General features: G+C 38.4%; 1 protein-coding gene across 1 annotated transcript; it reads left to right on the top strand.

The window, feature by feature from the left end:
* Window positions 1–3,360: 3,360 nt before the first annotated feature.
* Window positions 3,361–17,305, top strand: LOC119777549. Its single transcript, XM_038276453.1, has 8 exons — window positions 3,361–3,391; window positions 7,917–7,952; window positions 9,966–10,232; window positions 10,312–10,557; window positions 10,631–10,813; window positions 10,938–11,027; window positions 13,770–13,856; window positions 17,061–17,305. The coding sequence occupies exons 1-8, from the start codon at window positions 3,361–3,363 to the stop codon at window positions 17,108–17,110; spliced, it is 990 nt and encodes a 329-aa protein (XP_038132381.1). The 3' UTR covers window positions 17,111–17,305.
* The last annotated feature ends 1,216 nt before the right edge of the window (window positions 17,306–18,521 follow it).

The following is an 18,521-nucleotide window of genomic DNA, read 5'->3' as shown; positions in this document are numbered from 1 at the left end:
ACTATTATGTTTAAATCAAATGAAACACCTTTCCTTTTGTTCATCGTTACCCAATTTGCACAACCACTTTCACTGTCTGCTTCAGTTTATTTCACTAAAGTGGCAGAAAAACAGTGATTTTTCTCTTCTAAGACATTTCACACAAAAAAACTTACTAATTATTTTATTATACAGACAAATCATCAACAGTTTCAAAGGAACTTAGATGAAAAAAATAAACAAGAAAAACAATTGCAAAAAAATCAGATTCTATTACCAACTGTAGTTCTGCACTCCACCAGAAGGTGGTGACATGTTCACATGAGGATTCATGAACCGTAGGGACCATTGAAACAAATAGCCAAATTGATTAAATGCCTCATGAGGCTTCATCTGACCATCAGTAATATGGCTGATAGTTTATTTACTCCAGCTGAAGGAGCACCAGAAATTGACAAGAGAAAAGAGGGAAATCAATGTAAGAGACCTTGTCATCATTATGGACAGCACAGAACCTTGAAACTAATGGAGGTAATGGAGGCTGAGGATGATTAATCAGAATCAGATCAGAATCAGACATACTTTAATACAGAGGCATAGCCAGAAAATTTTTATAAGGGAGGCCAGGCAACAACCAATGTACACTGAGGGGTGGCTGAAAGTGGATAGGCGCCAGAACCTCTGGGTCAATCTAAACTTTCCAACAGGAAATGAATGAGCACAACATCCATATTTTCTAAATAAAGACAAAATATACTTTCCTACAGCCCTTGCTAAAAAAAAAGGCACATATATTTAAACATCTTCCTAGATAAAATGTATAGTGGACACAATTCTTTCAGGTTTGAGTTCTGGACGAACATCTTTTTTCCATTGTCATTTGTTACTTTTATCAATAATCATTGTGAAAAAATATATATATTTACAAGTACTAATATCTACATAAATTGATGATTTAATACCTTTTTAATAATATAGTTATTTATGATTTCACTAAATCTCATATATGACTTGCAGAGAGAAATCATTTTCTCTTTACCCAATATAACACAAAATGTAGTTCTGAAAAAGCATGAATTCTGTACTTATCATCTTTAATGTCATGACACTGATGTGCATAATTAACCACAGCGATTCTGTTGTTAAGAAAATGTTAATATAGGAAAATTAAAATGTTTTGAATATTCCACTTGAGAGTATTACTGTTGCCACCATCTGTATTATAGGGAAAAATGGTAAGGGAGGCCACAGGGGTGGCCAATGATTTGTTAAGGGGGGCCCCCATCTGGCTCCGCCCCTGCTTTAATAATCCCAGAGGGAAATTACTTATATTAAGGACAAACTAGACTCGGCAGCGAAGGATTCTGTGGACTGTGTGGATTCTTGCAGTGCTCTGTTTATGGATTACTTTCCTATTTAGACTATGATTTTACCCATATTTTATCTGTGGACTTCTTTTGATTATTATTACTGTGCTGCTGATAGACATTATCAGGTTTTGAAAGTGTGGGTATTACTGTTGTCTCCTATTTATCTCCTTGATGCCCATTGTTGCAATGCTTTGTATTATTTATAGTTAAGACAACATGTGCTGCCAGCTATTCCTCATTCAGTGCTGGCGTAGGAAGCTTTGGCAAGCTCTTGTTTCTGTTACAACTGTCATTTAACCCTGAATGTTGAACTTTATTGCAATATGAAATAAAATTCCAAGTGGAGCTGAACAAATAGCTCTCTCTGGTGGGCAATATGAAAAACGCAGCATAATTGAATTTTTTATTTTTATTTTTTTGTGCTAGAATCTTATTACCATTACTGTCACATGAGTCATTCTAATAGCTTTCTGGTAAATGAAAATGTTAACTTTTATTTTCCTATAAAAAAGTTAAATTGTTTAAATTTGAAAAAGACCTTAAACAATTTAAAGGGGCTTGCTTAAATATTTTATGAACTAAATGCTTACATTTGATCCTTTTTTTTAGGTTTAAGACATATTTATGATACACTATATTGCCAAAAGTATTTGCTCACCTGCCTTGACTCACATATGAGCTTAAGTGACATCCCGTTCCTAATCCATAGGGTTCAATATGACGTCGGTCCACCCTTTGCAGCTAGAACAGCTTCAACTCTTCTGGGAAGGCTGTCCACAAGGTTTAGGAGTGTGTTTATGGGAATTTTGGACCATTCTTCCAGAAGCGCATTTGTGAGGTCGCACACTGATGTTGGACGAGAAGGCCTGGCTCTCAGTCTCCGCTCTAATTCATCCCAAAGGTGTTCTATCGGGTTGAGGTCAGGACTCTGTGCAGGCCAGTCAAGTTCATCCACACCAGACTCTGTCATCCATGTCTTTATGGACCTTGCTTTGTGCACTGGTGCACAGTCATGTTGGAAGAGGAAGGGGCCAGCTCCAAACTGTTCCCACAAAGTTGGGAGCATGGAATTGTCCAAAATGTCTTGGTATGCTGAAGCATTCAGAGTTCCTTTCACTGGAACTAAGGGGCCAAGCCCAGCTCCTGAAAAACAACCCCACACCATAATCCCCCCTCCACCAAACTTTACACTTGGCACAATGCAGTCAGACAAGTACCGTTCTCCTGGCAACCGCCAAACCCAGACCCGTCCATCAGATTGCCAGATGGAGAAGCGCGATTCGTCACTCCAGAGAACGCGTCTCCACTGCTCTAGAGTCCAGTGGCGGCGTGCTTTACACCACCGCATCCGACGCTTTGCATTGCACTTGGTGATGTATGGCTTGGATGCAGCTGCTCGACCATGGAAACCCATTCCATGAAGCTCTCTGCGCACTGTTCTTGAGCTAATCTGAAGGCCACATGAAGTTTGGAGGTCTGTAGTGATTGACTCTGCAGAAAGTTGGCGACCTCTTCGCACTATGCGCTTCAGCATCCGCTGACCCCGCTCCGTCAGTTTACGTGGCCTACCACTTCGTGGCTGAGTTGCTGTCGTTCCCAAACACTTCCATTTTCTTATAATACAGCTGACAGTTGACTGTGGAATATTTAGGAGCGAGGAAATTTCACGACTGGATTTGTTGCACAGGTGGCATCCTATCACAGTTCCACGCTGGAATTCACTGAGCTCCTGAGAGCGACCCATTCTTTCACAAATGTTTGTAAAAACAGTCTGCATGCCTAGGTGCTTGAATTTATACACCTGTGGCCATGGAAGTGATTGGAACACCTGATTCCAATAATTTGGATGGGTGAGCAAATACTTTTGGCAATATAGTGTACCTTTAACATTTTTATTATAAATTAATTTCTGCTGCCTCAAAAATGCAGTAGAACCTCAGAGGAAGAAGGCGGGTATTACTTGGTCTGTTTCATGTTAAGTGAAAAAGAGGTTCATACTGTGAGAGCCACAATGAAGGAAACATCTCTCAGATTACTCCTCTGTAAGTACAACCTTTTTTTAAATGTACCATTTTTATTTTAATGAAGCTGTAAGTCATTCTGGAATAAGGTGCAATTTAACCTGGCCTATATTCCATCCCTCAAATGAAACATACCAGGTTAGATCTGAAAACTAAAGACTGTTAAAAATATTGCTAAGATACAACACTAAAACAGAACCCCTAAGATTTTACACGATTAGCAAAGCTAAAATGTTATGTTTTTTTCTTACGATTGCCTCAAAATTTAATATCTTTGCTTTTAATAGAACCCCGTTTCATCATTATTCAAACCATAAGCTTAAGCCATACGTGAAAATTGGACTTGTGAGACTAGACAGATGGACCCAGTATTCAAGTAGTGTCATTTATGATTAAATTTATATAACACTGTGCAAGAATCTGCCTTCTCTCCATTCTTGTCCTTCTCTGTGCACATAAGAGAGGCTCCCTCACTGCCTGCTTTTAAACTTTGCTTTTGGTTTTTAACATAGGTTATACGTTTTTGACCTACTTTGTTTTTAAATGGTTCTTATCACCACACTTTGATTTTATTTATATTCTTATTGTCATGTTGTTTTAGGTTCAGACGTGTCAAGTAACAAAGTACAAATACTTTGTTACTGTACTTAAGTACACTTTTTAGGTATCTAAACTTTACTACATTACTTATTTTTCTTCCTACTTCTGACTTCTACTCATTACATTTTCACACAAATATCGGTACTTTCTATTCCTTACATTTTTAAAACAAACGTTACTAGTTACTCAGAGGTCACGGATTAGCAGACCGTGGTCATTGGCGTCAGCAGACCCTTATCACAGGAGCACGTGCCCTGTTGTGGATCTGCGTTGCCTGGGGCACTGATTTTTTGATTAGTTAATTTTCCACTTTCACAGCTCATCTCTCACAGCTCCACCACAGCTCTGGTGCGCCCCGAGCTGACAGGAAGTGTATTTGCTCACCACCTCCCGCCAAAGTGCAGACGTTTTGTGGGTGATTGACAGGTCAAGTGGTGGGAGTTGGAGACGCATTGGAGAGAGAGAGACAGAGAAATTGTGCAAGAAACATCCTTTTCCAGGACCTGGTTTAGCAAGAAAGCTTGGTTAGCAGCATGTAGCTTTATTCTGCTTTCCCTGCTTCCTTTTTACAGGGGCAGAGCTAGAGTGGGGGCCAGAGGTGGCCATGACCACCCTTAACCTATCATTGGCCACGCCTGTGGCCACCCCTACCATATTTTTCCCCATTATACTGACAGTGGCAGCAGTAATACTCTCAATATTCAAAACATTTAAATTTTTCATAGATTAACAATTACTTGACAACAATAACACTGTGATTAATTATGCACATCAATATAGTAACATTAAAGATGATTAGTATAGAATTCATGCTCTTTTCAGAACTAGATTTTGTGTTATATGGGGTAGAGAGAAAATGCAAGTCAGTCTTCAGTTAAATCATAGATTAAAAAAACTATTATAATAAAAACTTAGTAACTAAACACTTTTTGTAGATATCAGTGCATGTACTAACAATTTTATGCAGAATGTTTATTGATAAAAGTAGGTAAGTAATGAGAATGGAAAAGATGTTCAGCCTAGAACTCAAAACTGAAAGAACTTTATCCACTATACCTTTTATGTACATGGCAATTTAAGTATATGTAACTATTTGTTAGCAAAGGCTGTAGGAATGTATAGTTTTTCTTTATTTGGAAAATATGGTTGTTGTGGTTGTTCCTTTTCCTGTTGGAACAGTGTAGATTGACCCTGAGGTTCTGGTGCTGATCCGCTTTCAGCCACCCTTCAGTGTACACTGGTTATTGCCTGGCCACCCTTATAAAAAATTTCTGGCTACTTACCTGCCTCCTTTTTTCAATCATCAGGATCTGGCCCAGCATGGATAAAGACAGCTAGGACTGATATAAAGCACTTTGTAAAAAAGCCAAAGAAGAACAAATTATCTGGGATTCACATGGACGATAATACAATATAGCCTACTTTTTCTAGATGTTTGTTAACCTGCATAGTTTCTCATAAATAAACACATTGTCAGAAAAAAAATAGTTTTTATATATAAAAAAATTATAAAGCTAACCAATAGATTCTCCATTATTAAACTGTTATATTATTTTTTAGGTTTGTGACCCAATATTGGACCATGCAAAACACAGATTTACCTTCACAGCCTCAGAAGGGCAGGATTTATGTACAAAAAGTAAAGCTGTTCAAGAAATCATGTACTGTTTTTATGTTTTTTTGTTGTTGGAATTCATATAAATATACTGGTGTGATAACTTCGTATACATTTGACTGGTTTTTGGTATACGTCTATTTTGAATTTGTAGCGCCCCCTGGAGAAAACTCCACCAGCCACCACTGGCTGAGACGATACCGTTTACAGTTAAAAAAATTAACATCCAGCTCTCACATCTTTCTGGCCATGATATACACCTCATAGGATAATCCCCTTCACACCACCATAGGGCCCAAATAGAAATGATAAACACAGACATGTATGTATATAGAGGTGTTTTTTTTTTCTTTTACAGTTGCACATTTCAAGTTTTCAGTTTTCAAGTTCATGTTTGCTGACAGATATTTCATGGAGATAAATTGTGCCTTCATCAGTAGTGGATTAGAGATATACAGTTAATTTCAGAAGTGGGCCAATTCAATTCAGTTTGGTTCAGGTAGATATTTAATGATGCAGAAAATAAGAATCTGATTGTACAATTTTTTTATGATGCTTTTTTAAAATAAACAATTGCCCGAAATTGTTTTTGCTTAGCGCGCTTTGCAAGCTTGCCTTTTATTTGGTGCCCTATTTTGTCCCTGTATAGTATTGACACCCCTGGGTCGGACACAGGCGAGAGCCTATCGGGAGATGGAGACCAACAAGACCTCCCTCATCCTTGGCCCTATCTCATAGAATTTTTGGAAATAGTTGAATAATTGAGCTTTCAATTCATATAGTGGCATCTGGCTGTTTTTTTAAAGGTTACTTTTATACTTTAAGTAGTTTTCGGAGCACATACTTTTTCACTTTTACTTGAGTAAAGGGGTCAAGTTGATACTTCAACTTTTACCAGAGTGTTTTTAAACTGCAGTATCTATACTTCTACTGAAGTAACAAATGTGTGAACTTCTGAAACCACTGTTAAGGTGTTTGGTAAGGAGCTGATGGTTACCTAAAAATGCCATTGCAGTTTTGCCTTACTAAAAACGTATTCCAAGCCAGTGTCACTAATGGATTACTAGATTTGTCAAGTCCATGTTCAATCCAGCAACAAGGTAGTCATAGGTTGGTAGTAACCTTTCAACTCTAAACAGAGAGCTGCTTGCATCTACATTGAGTGGGAAGAGCAGGGTTTCAGAGTAAAGACAAAGCTCAACCACAGACACACCTCTTCTCCATCTCAATAATTCTGAGCAGGGAGGAGATATTCACCTAGAAGTACTCAGGAGTACTTCTGAGTCCTGAGTACTCCTGAGTGATTATGAATGAAAGAAAATTCTGCACATTTTAATTTGATAGACAGCTCAGAGTGCAGACTCTGTGTTGCCAGTCTATCCTCACTCATCTACTCCATGTACTCTGCATTGTGCCTGTGTGCGTGTTGACTTAAGAACCAGCTGACAAGACCACTGACAAGGCAGGTTTATTCTGTTAAAAACAGGAATATTTTCACAATAGCAATTTAACCAACCATGTTTCAACATGCACTCCTCACACTTAAATAAAAGCCATAACAAAATGAACCTGCCTAGCAGTTGGTCTTATATGTTTAATGCTAGATTAACAAAAGTACCTTGTATTGGTGTGATAAAACCTGACAAAGGCCATCCTAATGGGAATTAATGCTGAACAATACCCAAAAAGGTGATGTGCCAAAATTAAAAACAGCCTATCAAGCTTGAATTAATTAAATAATAATGTAAAACAAGATGTGAGTTTACCAAGCTTAACTTTTAGAAAACTTTTCAGATCTTAACAGTTAAATGGAAGACACCCTCTATACACTCACCTGTTCCCAGCGCAGCTCAGCACAAACTGAGGTGAGCAATGGGAACTTATTGGAATTCAATTCAATTTATTTCTATAGCTGCAATTCACAACAGCTCAGGTCATACAGTACAATTGATTCAAAGTTTTCTATCTAAGGAAAACCATCTGATTGCATCGACTCATTGACTCTTCAGCAATCCCTCACACTAAGCATGCTTGTAGCGACAGTGGAGAGGAAAACCTCCCTTTTAACAGGAAGAGACCTACAGCAGCACAAGGGTCAGTGTGTAGGTATAAGTTAAGGTCACTACAGATGCTATAGAAAAAGCTCCTAGGAAATAATCTCAGTTTTGGTTAGGAAAACAATTTTAATCAAATTCCTTTTTCCTCATTGATTCTAATTTGTTCATTCACCTGAGCTTAAACTTGACATAAAATAAGTATTATTCATGATGATGTTTTCATGTGAAGAACAATATTAAAAAAAACGTTTTCTTTCTTTTCTTCTTTCTTTAGCCCTGATGTTAATGTCGTGCAGCACAGCATACAAAGGTTGGTTATATATCTTGAAAGTCCTGATGAATTTACAAATGTAAATTTTTATTTTGAATATTGTTTAGAGTATAAGCATAAAGGCCAAAACTCACCATATCTGATTTTTTGTATGATTCGATAGAATATTGTGTCGGACTAGGTCTTGGCACAAATAGAAAACTGTCCCCATGACAGGAGTTCAGGAGGACAGAAAACGGATAAAGTAGTGATCCTCTTTGAGCCTAGGGTACGGACTTGTGCCCTCGCCAAGTATGTTTTTGACAAGAACACAGAAAAATGTGCAGCAAATATGGGTCAATTGGAATAGAAGCATACTCGTAACATCACCACGTGCTCGGCTCATCTGGAGCTGCATTTCAACTCCTGTTATAGAACCTAGATAATAAATTATTCATTTTTCATTTACTGAGGGAATAATAATTAGCACACTCTGAGAAACACTAATCAAAAAAATGTTTTGCCAAATCGAGCCATCAGCGCTAGCGGTACTTCACACACGGCTATGCCATAGGGGGCTTCTGCAGACGGCTATGTTAGTCCTGGAGTTCTGCTGGTTGCCGCATTCCTCTTAACATTGGAACTTTATTTTAAATTACGCACTAAATCAGCAAATGGACCATATATTGAAGCTTAAAGTTCTCACCTCAAATGATCTTTACATGTACTTTTATGGAACAATGACAACAGATAAATTAACTTTTAACCTAAAGGGGAATGTCGTTTTTTTACATTTTTTACATTCTACTCACCCATATAAGTTTTGTGTCATTTGGAGCTGTTCTGCAGATTTTCCGTTGCAATGATTTTATTTAAAGCTCTGACCCACATGCAGAAGACCAAACAGAGAGACCAGGGAAGAGACTGAAAAATGAAGGGGAAGATACTGTGGTTAGTTCAAGCTCAGCGGGAAATTTGTGACTTAGATTTGAAGAAGGGAATTTAGGCTGCGGACTCACGTTTCCAGAAAAAAAGGTGTCCCTTGATGAATCCAGTTGTTGTGGGTTGTTCCAGTGAATGACTTGCTCGTTGGAGGGCGGACAGGGTTTACCCAGATTGCGGTTTTCCCTTGAGGAACGGAGGAGCTGATTGCCACTTAATTTTCCTGTGGTTCTTGAACAGTACTTGTAGAGATGAATCCCCTGCTCAGAGAGACGCCCAAACAATCCTTGGGGAAAAAGTAGATCCAAGCCACAAGCTCGAATCCTCAGCTCAGTTTGGTGCTCAGAGAATCCTTCCAGGGGGGAGAAGGTCCAAAACATCCAGTTTGTAGGATAACTTCCTGCCGAGAGGCAAAAACAAAACAACAAGGTTAAACTCAGGTTGACAAAAACTCAGTTTGACTCAGCAAAACTCAGCTTGGCTAGAGTACCCAAAATTGGCAAACACTCTGGCCTCCAGGTAGTGGCAGTCAGCAGCTTGAGAGTCCTCCGGTAATGAGGCAACCATCCACAGGTGTGTGAGGAGGCCAACGAGAACCAGGCGCCGCCTGGTGGTGGAGGGAAGACAAACAAAAGCACAACCCACACAAACTGGATTGCTAACAATATCCAAGTAACATATTCCTATGGGCAACAAGTTGAAGGCACAAACTGAACTGTTCATAATTGATCATTTATGGTACGCCAGCATTCATAACATGTAGGTGAATCACTGTCCCCCAGACATCCGCGGTTAAATTTTTTATATTTATATTCTTTTGAAACAAAGCGAATTGTGTATGATGTCATCCACACGCGCCGGCTACCTTTTATTCATCCTGTCCACTGCTAGTTTTACTCACAAGCCTGGAAGATGTCTAGCGCTGCTACCTCAGATGATTTTGCTCTCCAAATGGAATTGAATGATTCAGATTAGCTAGAATGAATAGAAGGGGTAGAGCGTAGCCACCTCTGGCCTGTCACAACTCCAGTCCGCCGCACAGATGACGTCATACAGACTCCGCTTTGTTTAAAAATATATAAATATAAAAATTATGAGAATAAAACTAAGCAGAAGTTTTCATTCCAGCAGCTGCCCTGACTGTGAGTCCCAGCAGATCTCAATTCTTTCCTAGAGAATCTGTGTCTCTGAGCTGTGAGGAGAACAACAGCTCTGCTGGATGGACTGTATGGAGGAACACAACCACAGAAACCAGGACTCGGTGTGGAGATGGATGGGGGAAAACAGCTGGTTCTACCTGTAACATCAGCTACCTGTACCCAGATGAAAGTGGAGTTTACTGGTGTGGGTCGTCCAGAGAGGGAGCAGCCAGCAGCAGCATCCAGCTCACTGTCACTGGTAAGATCAGACTGTGGAGTTAGTGTTGATGAAGCTGTGTGGAAATGGATGAAATGCTGTAGTTTGTCTCTGTGTTGAGGTGGATCAGTGATCCTGCAGAGTCCTGTCCTCCCTGTGATGGAGGGAGATGACGTCACTCTGAGCTGTCTAACAAAGACCACTCGCTCCAACCTCCCAGCTGCTTTCTATAAAGATGGCTCCCTCATCAGGACTGAGCCCAAAGGTCACATGACCCTCCACCAGGTGAACCGCTCTGATGAAGGCTTCTACAGGTGTAACATCAGTGGTCATGGAGAGTCTCCATCCAGCTGGATCTCTGTTGAAGGTCAGCAGCTTCTCTGTTTGCTTCAAACTTTATTATGAGACAAAACTAATTCATAACCTCTGGTTTATTTCAGAGAAATCAACCACCACTTTTCCACCTGACTCTAGTCGTCCTCCACCTACATCTTTCACTTCTCCCTCCGACCAGCCTTTTCTCCCTACCATTGTAGTTCCTGTCTTGATTTTGTTTTTCGTTTTACTCTTGCTACTTCCTTTAGTTCTACTTGTAACACGACACATGTGCAGGAAATCTGATGGTAAGCGAACAATAATATGGATTTAATACATTTTTAACATGTCTAAGATTTATTCCTTCTATACTCATTCTATTTTTTTCAAAAACTGAATGAACTTAGAGATTTTTTTTTTGTTTTATTCCAGGTATAGAAGGAAATGATGTAGAAAAGAGCACTGCATACAGTGAGCTGAGAATCGTCACAAACCAGCAGCAGCCAGTCAGAGGCAGTAGAGGTATCATATCACATCTGATTAGTAAACTAAGTTAGAAATCCCTCATTCAAAGACTATGCAAAACATATGTCTTACATTCTCTACTGGATAGTTAAGAGTTTATTTAATCTATTTACCTGCTACTTAAAAATGACTATTTTACTTGTTTGTTAAAAGAACTTAGTTTATGGTATTCTCTATAAAGAATGAACGTTTTTGATGAAGTTTCCACTTTTTTTACCTCATTTTGTCATCCTGTCACCTCGAGATTGTCTTTCTTCTTTGCTTTAGTCTCAGACATCAGGATATGTTCCTTTATTAAAGCTAACTTTATATTTTCTTTTCTGCTTAGATAAAAAAAAAACTTTGCTCTACTATCGTCATGTGCAGCTAAACTCTGTAGAATATCTGATATCATTTTCTATCTATCAGTTGTCATGTTGTCTGCAGCTTTTTGTTGTTCAGTAAACAGACTAGCAGGTCTGCGGTTGCTAAGCTTCCTGTTATTCAAAGTGAAAAGACGTGCTTTGTAAAGTTAACTATAGGACTTCAAAGAACAACTAACCATTCTAAGTCCTTTAAGCTAAGTTTTAACATTCTGCTTATTTGACTTTCAAAAATCTTTCCAACAGTAGATGTTATTTTTTTCTTTTATAGATAGAATTGCATTCCCATTAAGGTCCTTTATTTTTTACTCTTGTTATCTTATCATCTAGGAGGAAGTCTTTAAGATTTCCAGTTAGATCAGATGGCTTGCTTTCAGTTTCTTTGTCAGACTAAAGCCTACTAAACTTTCCCACCAAAACCTTTCATTGTTCTGAACACTAAGCTATTCACACTATTTAATTTCATACAGTAACTATAAATAAATATTGATGACTATTTACCACACTTGAATTATTCACTGAAAAAATACATTATATTGAATTTCATTTAGGTCAGTTATAATTGTGAAGTGGAACAAAAAATCAGCATGTTACCATCTTATATTGGGATTTGTGTTCGAATTGTCCATTCTAAAGCAACGTTTGATCATGGTATTCATTTAATAGGAGCACTTATATTATAAAGGAGCTACCAAACACATTTTACATATGGTCCTGAAAACTGAGCAAGTGGCACTGACTATGGAAAAATCCATCATTCTTCTCTCCAGTGGTCTGTGGGCTTAGGCAAGGTACACCCTAGACAAGTCTGTCAGGGGGCAACACAGAGATACACCACCATACACACACTCACACCTAAAGATGTAGTGTATTCGGACCGTGGAAGGAAGCCAGAGTACCCAGAGAGAACCCATGCACGCATAGGGAGAACATGCAAACGTGTTTTTGCAGAAAGACCGTAGGCCGGAAACAAAACCCAGAACCTTCTTGATGCATGGCAACAGTTCTACCAACTGTGCCTGCTCTTATGGTGCAGTTGTGGCAGTTCAGAGATGCCTAATAGAGAACACTCATGGCCTCTTTTATATTAGCACTTGCAGGGACATATACAACAGTGATGCTAACAACAGTGAACTCTCTAGGCCAGGGGTGTCAAACTGGTTCCAGAAAGGGCCATGTGACTGCAGGTTTTCTTTCCAACCAAGGAAAGGAATAGCACACCAGTCATCTCATCAAGTAAGTCCAGTCTAAACATGATGACTTGATGAGATGACTGGAGTCTGGTGTGCTGTTTCTTGGTTGGAAAGAAAACCTTCAATCACACGACCCTTTCTGGAACCAGTTTGACACCTGTGCTCTAGTCAGATAGAAAGGTCTGCAGTTAACAATCAAAAGCTCAATGAAAGCAGAGCCTGGCAACCCATCTTGTCTTTAGTAAGAGGCTTCTACAGATCTTTTGCAAAACAGACCAATAAAGAAGATCCTTCCTTTCTGCCGCTATCAACAACTCGATAAAAAAAACAACAACCAAGTAATAACTATATGAGTTTGTGAAACATTTAATTTCACTTTGGGAGTTGTAGAATATTTTTGAATTTGAATTGAAATAAGTAAATTTTTCTAAATAGGAAACAGATTGCAGTCACAATCTTACATTTTTGTTTTTTTTAATGAACAGAGCTTAGATTTCTCCTCTTTGATAATGGCAGGCTCTTTGGGGGTTTTGCCTTCAGAGATAAAATCACCACACATCCTGCTGTCGATTGCAGTTAAGTTTCACTAGAGTAGGGTCGCCTTGTGCCACCACAGAATACATCTGCCTGGTCTAAAAAAAAAAGACTGCGCTACTCCAAACAACCATCATAGTTTCCACCTCCGTGTGGTCTGAAGATATCGCTGAACATCATGAACATAGCGTGACTATTTGTTTTAGTGGGGTTGAGCATCTCTCTGGTATTTTGTGCACATAGACTTTCACACAATCTTTTTGCCAATATCAAAACAGAGATTAAAAAAAGAAAAAGAAAATTTACATTATAAAATATGTTTTTGTTAAGTAACCACCAGGCTCAACAGCAGTTTTAACGCTTTAGCTGTTGGACTACTGAAGTCGAGCTGCACTTTCAGCCTCAATTCTTTCTCTTCCATTTCTTAAATACTATGCTACTGGACTGAGACCTGAGTCTAAATTTCCTACCACAAACATACAAATGTGAGGTAGTATGACAATAAAATTCCCTGACATCCTATATTAAGGCTATTTGAAATTATGAATTCATCATCATACTTTTGTATTCTTTTGTGTGGATTTCATTATCTGAACAATAGCCGACCTATTTGAACCCACAGTGATATAGTCTCTGTTATTGTTCCTCAGAGAGAGATTCAGCTTCAATTTACTCTGTGGTGAGGACAGAGGACATCAGCTATGGACAGATCAACATCAGACCAAAGAGGACACGAGGTACAGCTTTTTCTTCATTATATCTAAGCTTTGCTGCTTTTACATTGTAAAAGTTCTGTTAAAGGAAAGGAACTGATAAGGAAGAGGCTAAGGAAGAAGAGATGGAAGTTAAGAATTGAGAAAAATAAAAATCTTGTATCACGACCAGCTGAAGCATCTATTTATTTTCTTTCAGATGAGTATCACATTTTTAGAAATTAGAATCAGGTTTAAGTGTAGAAAAAAACAAAAGTACGATCACAGACGTTCAGTGTAATTATCATGACAGATGGAGGCTACTTATGGGCTAAAAGGGCTTCTTTTAATGAGTTAAAATTCACATTTGGTTCATAGGAATTGAATCTGTTGTTTACTCGTTAACCTTATCAACAACTGCTTACATGTAAAAATCTTGTAACATGTAGCTATTAGCTCTTTTAGTTTCACCTGGGAATACTCTCCCTGTCTTTGGTCAGACCTGATAAATCTGCTGATCTCTCTGGGAAAACTGAGACATCTTCAAAGTTCAGGAGTGTTCAGCATATAGCTAGAATAGCCTAGCAAGGAAGGAAGGTGTGTCCTGACCTCAGGGTACAAAAAGTTTGTAATACTTCTGGTTCAAGCCTGATCCTGCAGATTCGAATTGGAATTTGCCTGTTTTGCAGCTTTCTGATTCTTGAAAGTAAAACGCAGGTCTGCTTAACTTTGAACAGTCTGAAGAGTGTCTCTCCACTGTGGTACCTCTTGATCCAAGGTAACAACGGGGGTGAGAGATGTGTTGATGCATCCTTGATGTCCTTGCTGCCAACTTCAGTAATTTTGGGCTTCCACGTTGTGTCTCTGCGGACAGAATTCCTGCACCGGGCAAATAGGAAACTATTTATATATCTGCACAGAAAACATTGAGAGCGAGAAGCAGCTCCTACTACTGAGGGTTAGCAAATATAAACATCTAGAGACATCCCAGGATCATAAACATCACCAATTTAAAAAGACTGTGGAAAAAGACCTGTCTCTCTTTAAAAGCCTGAAGAGGCTTTGATAAAGTTGTAAAATGGCTGTGTTTTTCCGAGCCAGCTCCCATGTCAGATGATGAAGAGAGCACATCCAGTCAGTCACAGTCAGAGAAACAGGACTACACTGAAAAACAGGCCAAGCTCTGACATATACATACAAAGATGTTGATGGCAGCAGCACAGCTGATATTTCTCTCCAGGATGGAGTCACAGCCAAACAGGAACAGACCAGATGAAGCTACTATGAGAAAAAGCAGAGAGAGCAGAACGTTAGAGATTGAACTAACAGATTCTGCAGAGTGGGAGAATAGAGATAGAATGATGCAGAATGATGAAAAAGGGGTCCCTATGTCCTCCAGCAGTCTAAGCCTATAGCAGCAGAACTATAGAGATAGCTCAGGATAACCTGAGCTACTCTAACTATAAGCTTTCTCAAAAAGGAAAGTTTTAAGCCAACTTCTGTTGGAAAAAAAAAACATACAAAAGGCGTACTTAGAAAAGCTGAATACACTGAGTGCTGTCCCATTAATTTTCTGGCAGAAAAAAAAAAAAAAAGAAAGTTTGAGAAATGCACAAATATTAAAGTGAACATCCTGAATAGAGAACAGTTTCAAACAATGGATCGCTGATGGTATTACATTCTGCTGTACCATATTTTCTAATAAATTAGTAGATGCAAAACTTCCGTCTAGAGAAGCAGGACCTCTTTAGATCAGTTAAGAAATTATATTAAATACTGTGAATGCTGAACAGAAATACAGTAACTTGATTGAGATATTCATAGACAATAGCTCGGAAGAAAATTACTTATAGAGGTAAGAAAAGGATTATCTGTCCTTCAATCCATCCGTATTAAATCTAGTTGGGGAAAGGAAAATAAAAGCCAAAATGGAACTGACCAACGATGAATGGTTTAATATCTGTACAACAAAGTCATCCACTACTAATTAAGATTTGCGGAGGCAGTTTGCAAAAGTATGGTTTAGAAATTTAAAATTTTTCCATTTTCAGATTTTTCGAAAAATGTCCCATTATATCCACATCCTTAGCAGATTTGATGATAGAGAAAGGATCAATAATCAACCTAAACATCAACATTAACTTTAGCACTATATACTTGTGTAACTTCCCAATGGGATTGTGAGAAATTTATTACAAATGATTACAGATATTACTGGTGAGCTGTAAAAAATGCATAACCAGGAAATGACCAAATGATAAAGCTTTCAACAGCCACAGAATGGAGATAGATAGTGAAAGAAATATGTATTGCGTTAAGTCTGACCCAATCCTCAAAAGGTGGAGCCCAAAAAAGATGGAAAATCTACACAAGCCTGTTTTAATCATACCAATGTTAATTTATGTGCATATAAATTATTCCATGTTTTATTTTCCCTTTGTAAATATGAGTTTTAATCTAATATTTCAAGACAAGCTAAATTACACAAAATCGGAATCTATTTAGAAATGTGATACTTTCTGAAAACTGTTTGTTCGATTTTATATATGAATTATTAAAGGAATTGTCAGGGTTTTTTTGGAAGGTTGCAGATGATCCAAATGCAGAGACCAAAGCTGAGGTAGTTTCTTAAAATTTTAATATCAGAAGTTGGCAACAAAACCAAAAACCCAAAATAACAAAATACAGAGAACCAATACCAGACGTCAAGGGGAAAAAAGGAGAAGAAAACTATGAGGAATGAGCAACTAAAGAGGAGGAGTATATATGTCAAACAGAACAAAGAATGGATTAATCAACTGATTAGGAACAAATGTGGATAGAATAGTCTTGAGAGGGCATCAGGGTGGAAACAAGAAAATACATAATAACTCAAATACAACCAAAAACAACTAGAATAACACAAAATGGAAGAAAAAAAACCCAAAGAAAAATAAAAAGGAAAACTTAAACAGAACCAAAACATGACAGCAATAGTTTGAATAGAAATATATGTCTCACCCCCACCCCTCTTCACAATTGTAGCTCTGGGTCTCCTGACATGCAACAAAACAATTTATGTTGGAGGATCCAACAGGATACAATGAAGGAAATATAAGGGGTATGAAAACTTCTGCACTGTGCATAACTTAGAAATCAAAGCATATTTTTATAACCACTTTATATAACCACTTAATATATTCTTGTAATGAGAGAATATTCTGTATATATATATTCAGAATATTATTTATGATGTGTTTTTAATTTCAGAGCCAAAGCAAAACATCCAGCAAGAAGTTTTCTACTCCTCATTCAGATAGAGCTCTGCTCTGACTATTCAATGGACTGGGAAATCTCTGCCTCCTGTCAACCATCCCATTGATGGGAGTAGCACTGTTATCATTTAACTTCAATTATGTTTTAGTTCTTCTCATTCTTCATAATTATTTGTTTTTATCTGATCATGCATGATGTTCCCTCAGCTCTGTTTTCTGTGCTTGTTTAATAAAGTCTGATATATCCAGTGTTTATCATGTGGTTCTGTGGAATTAAACTAAACATGAGACCGAAAATATGGACCCAGTCTGACGTGGATGTGGCTATCCAGTTTGGACGAGTTAGTATTATGATGCAAGAAGAGATCAAGAACACACCACAGAGAAACATAACATCGAACTGTTTTTGGAAAGATTGATGAACCGTTTCAGGAGCTTTTTACATAACTAATGTTTTAAAACCAAGCAGGTTGGGTCATTCCCACTGTCCTCTCTGTTGCTGAGAAATAAACTCCTGGATGGATCAGAGTAATTTCTTCAGGCATTTCTGGGATTAGCAGAAAATATTTTCTGACCAGGTTTGATACGGAATAAGATAAAGCAACTGGAAGGACTGGCTCCCATTGTTATTAGATTGCGTAATGTAATGTAATACGTCAGGCGCTCAGAACTTTGGACCCACAATTCAAGCAGACTCAGAGTTTTACCAAAATAAGAATTTAATTGCTCAGCACTTTCTCGTTCAAAAGCTGAGGCAGGTTCACTGGATCCTCTGTAGAGGTGGAAACTTAGGTTAGTGACTATGAAACTCAAATGGGCCATGATAATGAGCATGTAAGTCACTAAGCTGGTTTTGAGTTCAATGTGAGCCCAGAGGAAGGAGTTGAATCCAGAAGGATTCTGTCTCAACAGCATGCAGCAGGAGCCGCCCCCAGAGTTCCAGTGAGTGCCAACAGAAGCAAAGGAGTAGAAGTATCAGTGGGGAGGATCCGAAAACCAGAGTCATAGCAGGAGCAGGTTTTCAGGCCAGAAGATCAGAGAGCCAAAGAGGTAACAGGATTTATGCCGAGGTCAGGAGACAGGTCCCAGGTCGTTTAGCAGGCAGAATCCAGGTATCAGTCTAAAACAGATCAGGCAAACAAAGCTGAACAGGGGTGTTAGGTTCAGAAAATGTAGGTTTGTGAAAAAAGAGAAATTGAGTCTACACAGGAAAGAGATTCAAGCAACTTCTGCAGGAGCTGAATGAAAAAGCCCAACCCAACTTCAAGCTTTCTTTCTTCGAATCCTCTCCTGCAGCTGTCTTTGATTAACAGAACATAACATATGGTTACAAAACAGTATTTGTTCTGACAGAACAATTGATCAGTTCATAAAGACAGGATGCTCCATCAGAATGACAAGGCAGGGTGGTCTCCTGACTGAATCACAAGACACAGTGGAGCATCCCCTTGCACAA

The sequence above is a fragment of the Cyprinodon tularosa genome, unplaced genomic scaffold (genome assembly GCF_016077235.1).
Source record: "Cyprinodon tularosa strain WSP-4 unplaced genomic scaffold, ASM1607723v1 ctg1246, whole genome shotgun sequence".
In the NCBI taxonomy this organism is placed as follows: domain Eukaryota; kingdom Metazoa; phylum Chordata; class Actinopteri; order Cyprinodontiformes; family Cyprinodontidae; genus Cyprinodon; species Cyprinodon tularosa.
Note: the sequence above shows the minus strand (reverse complement) of the source record. Positions and strands in the feature narration are given on the sequence as shown.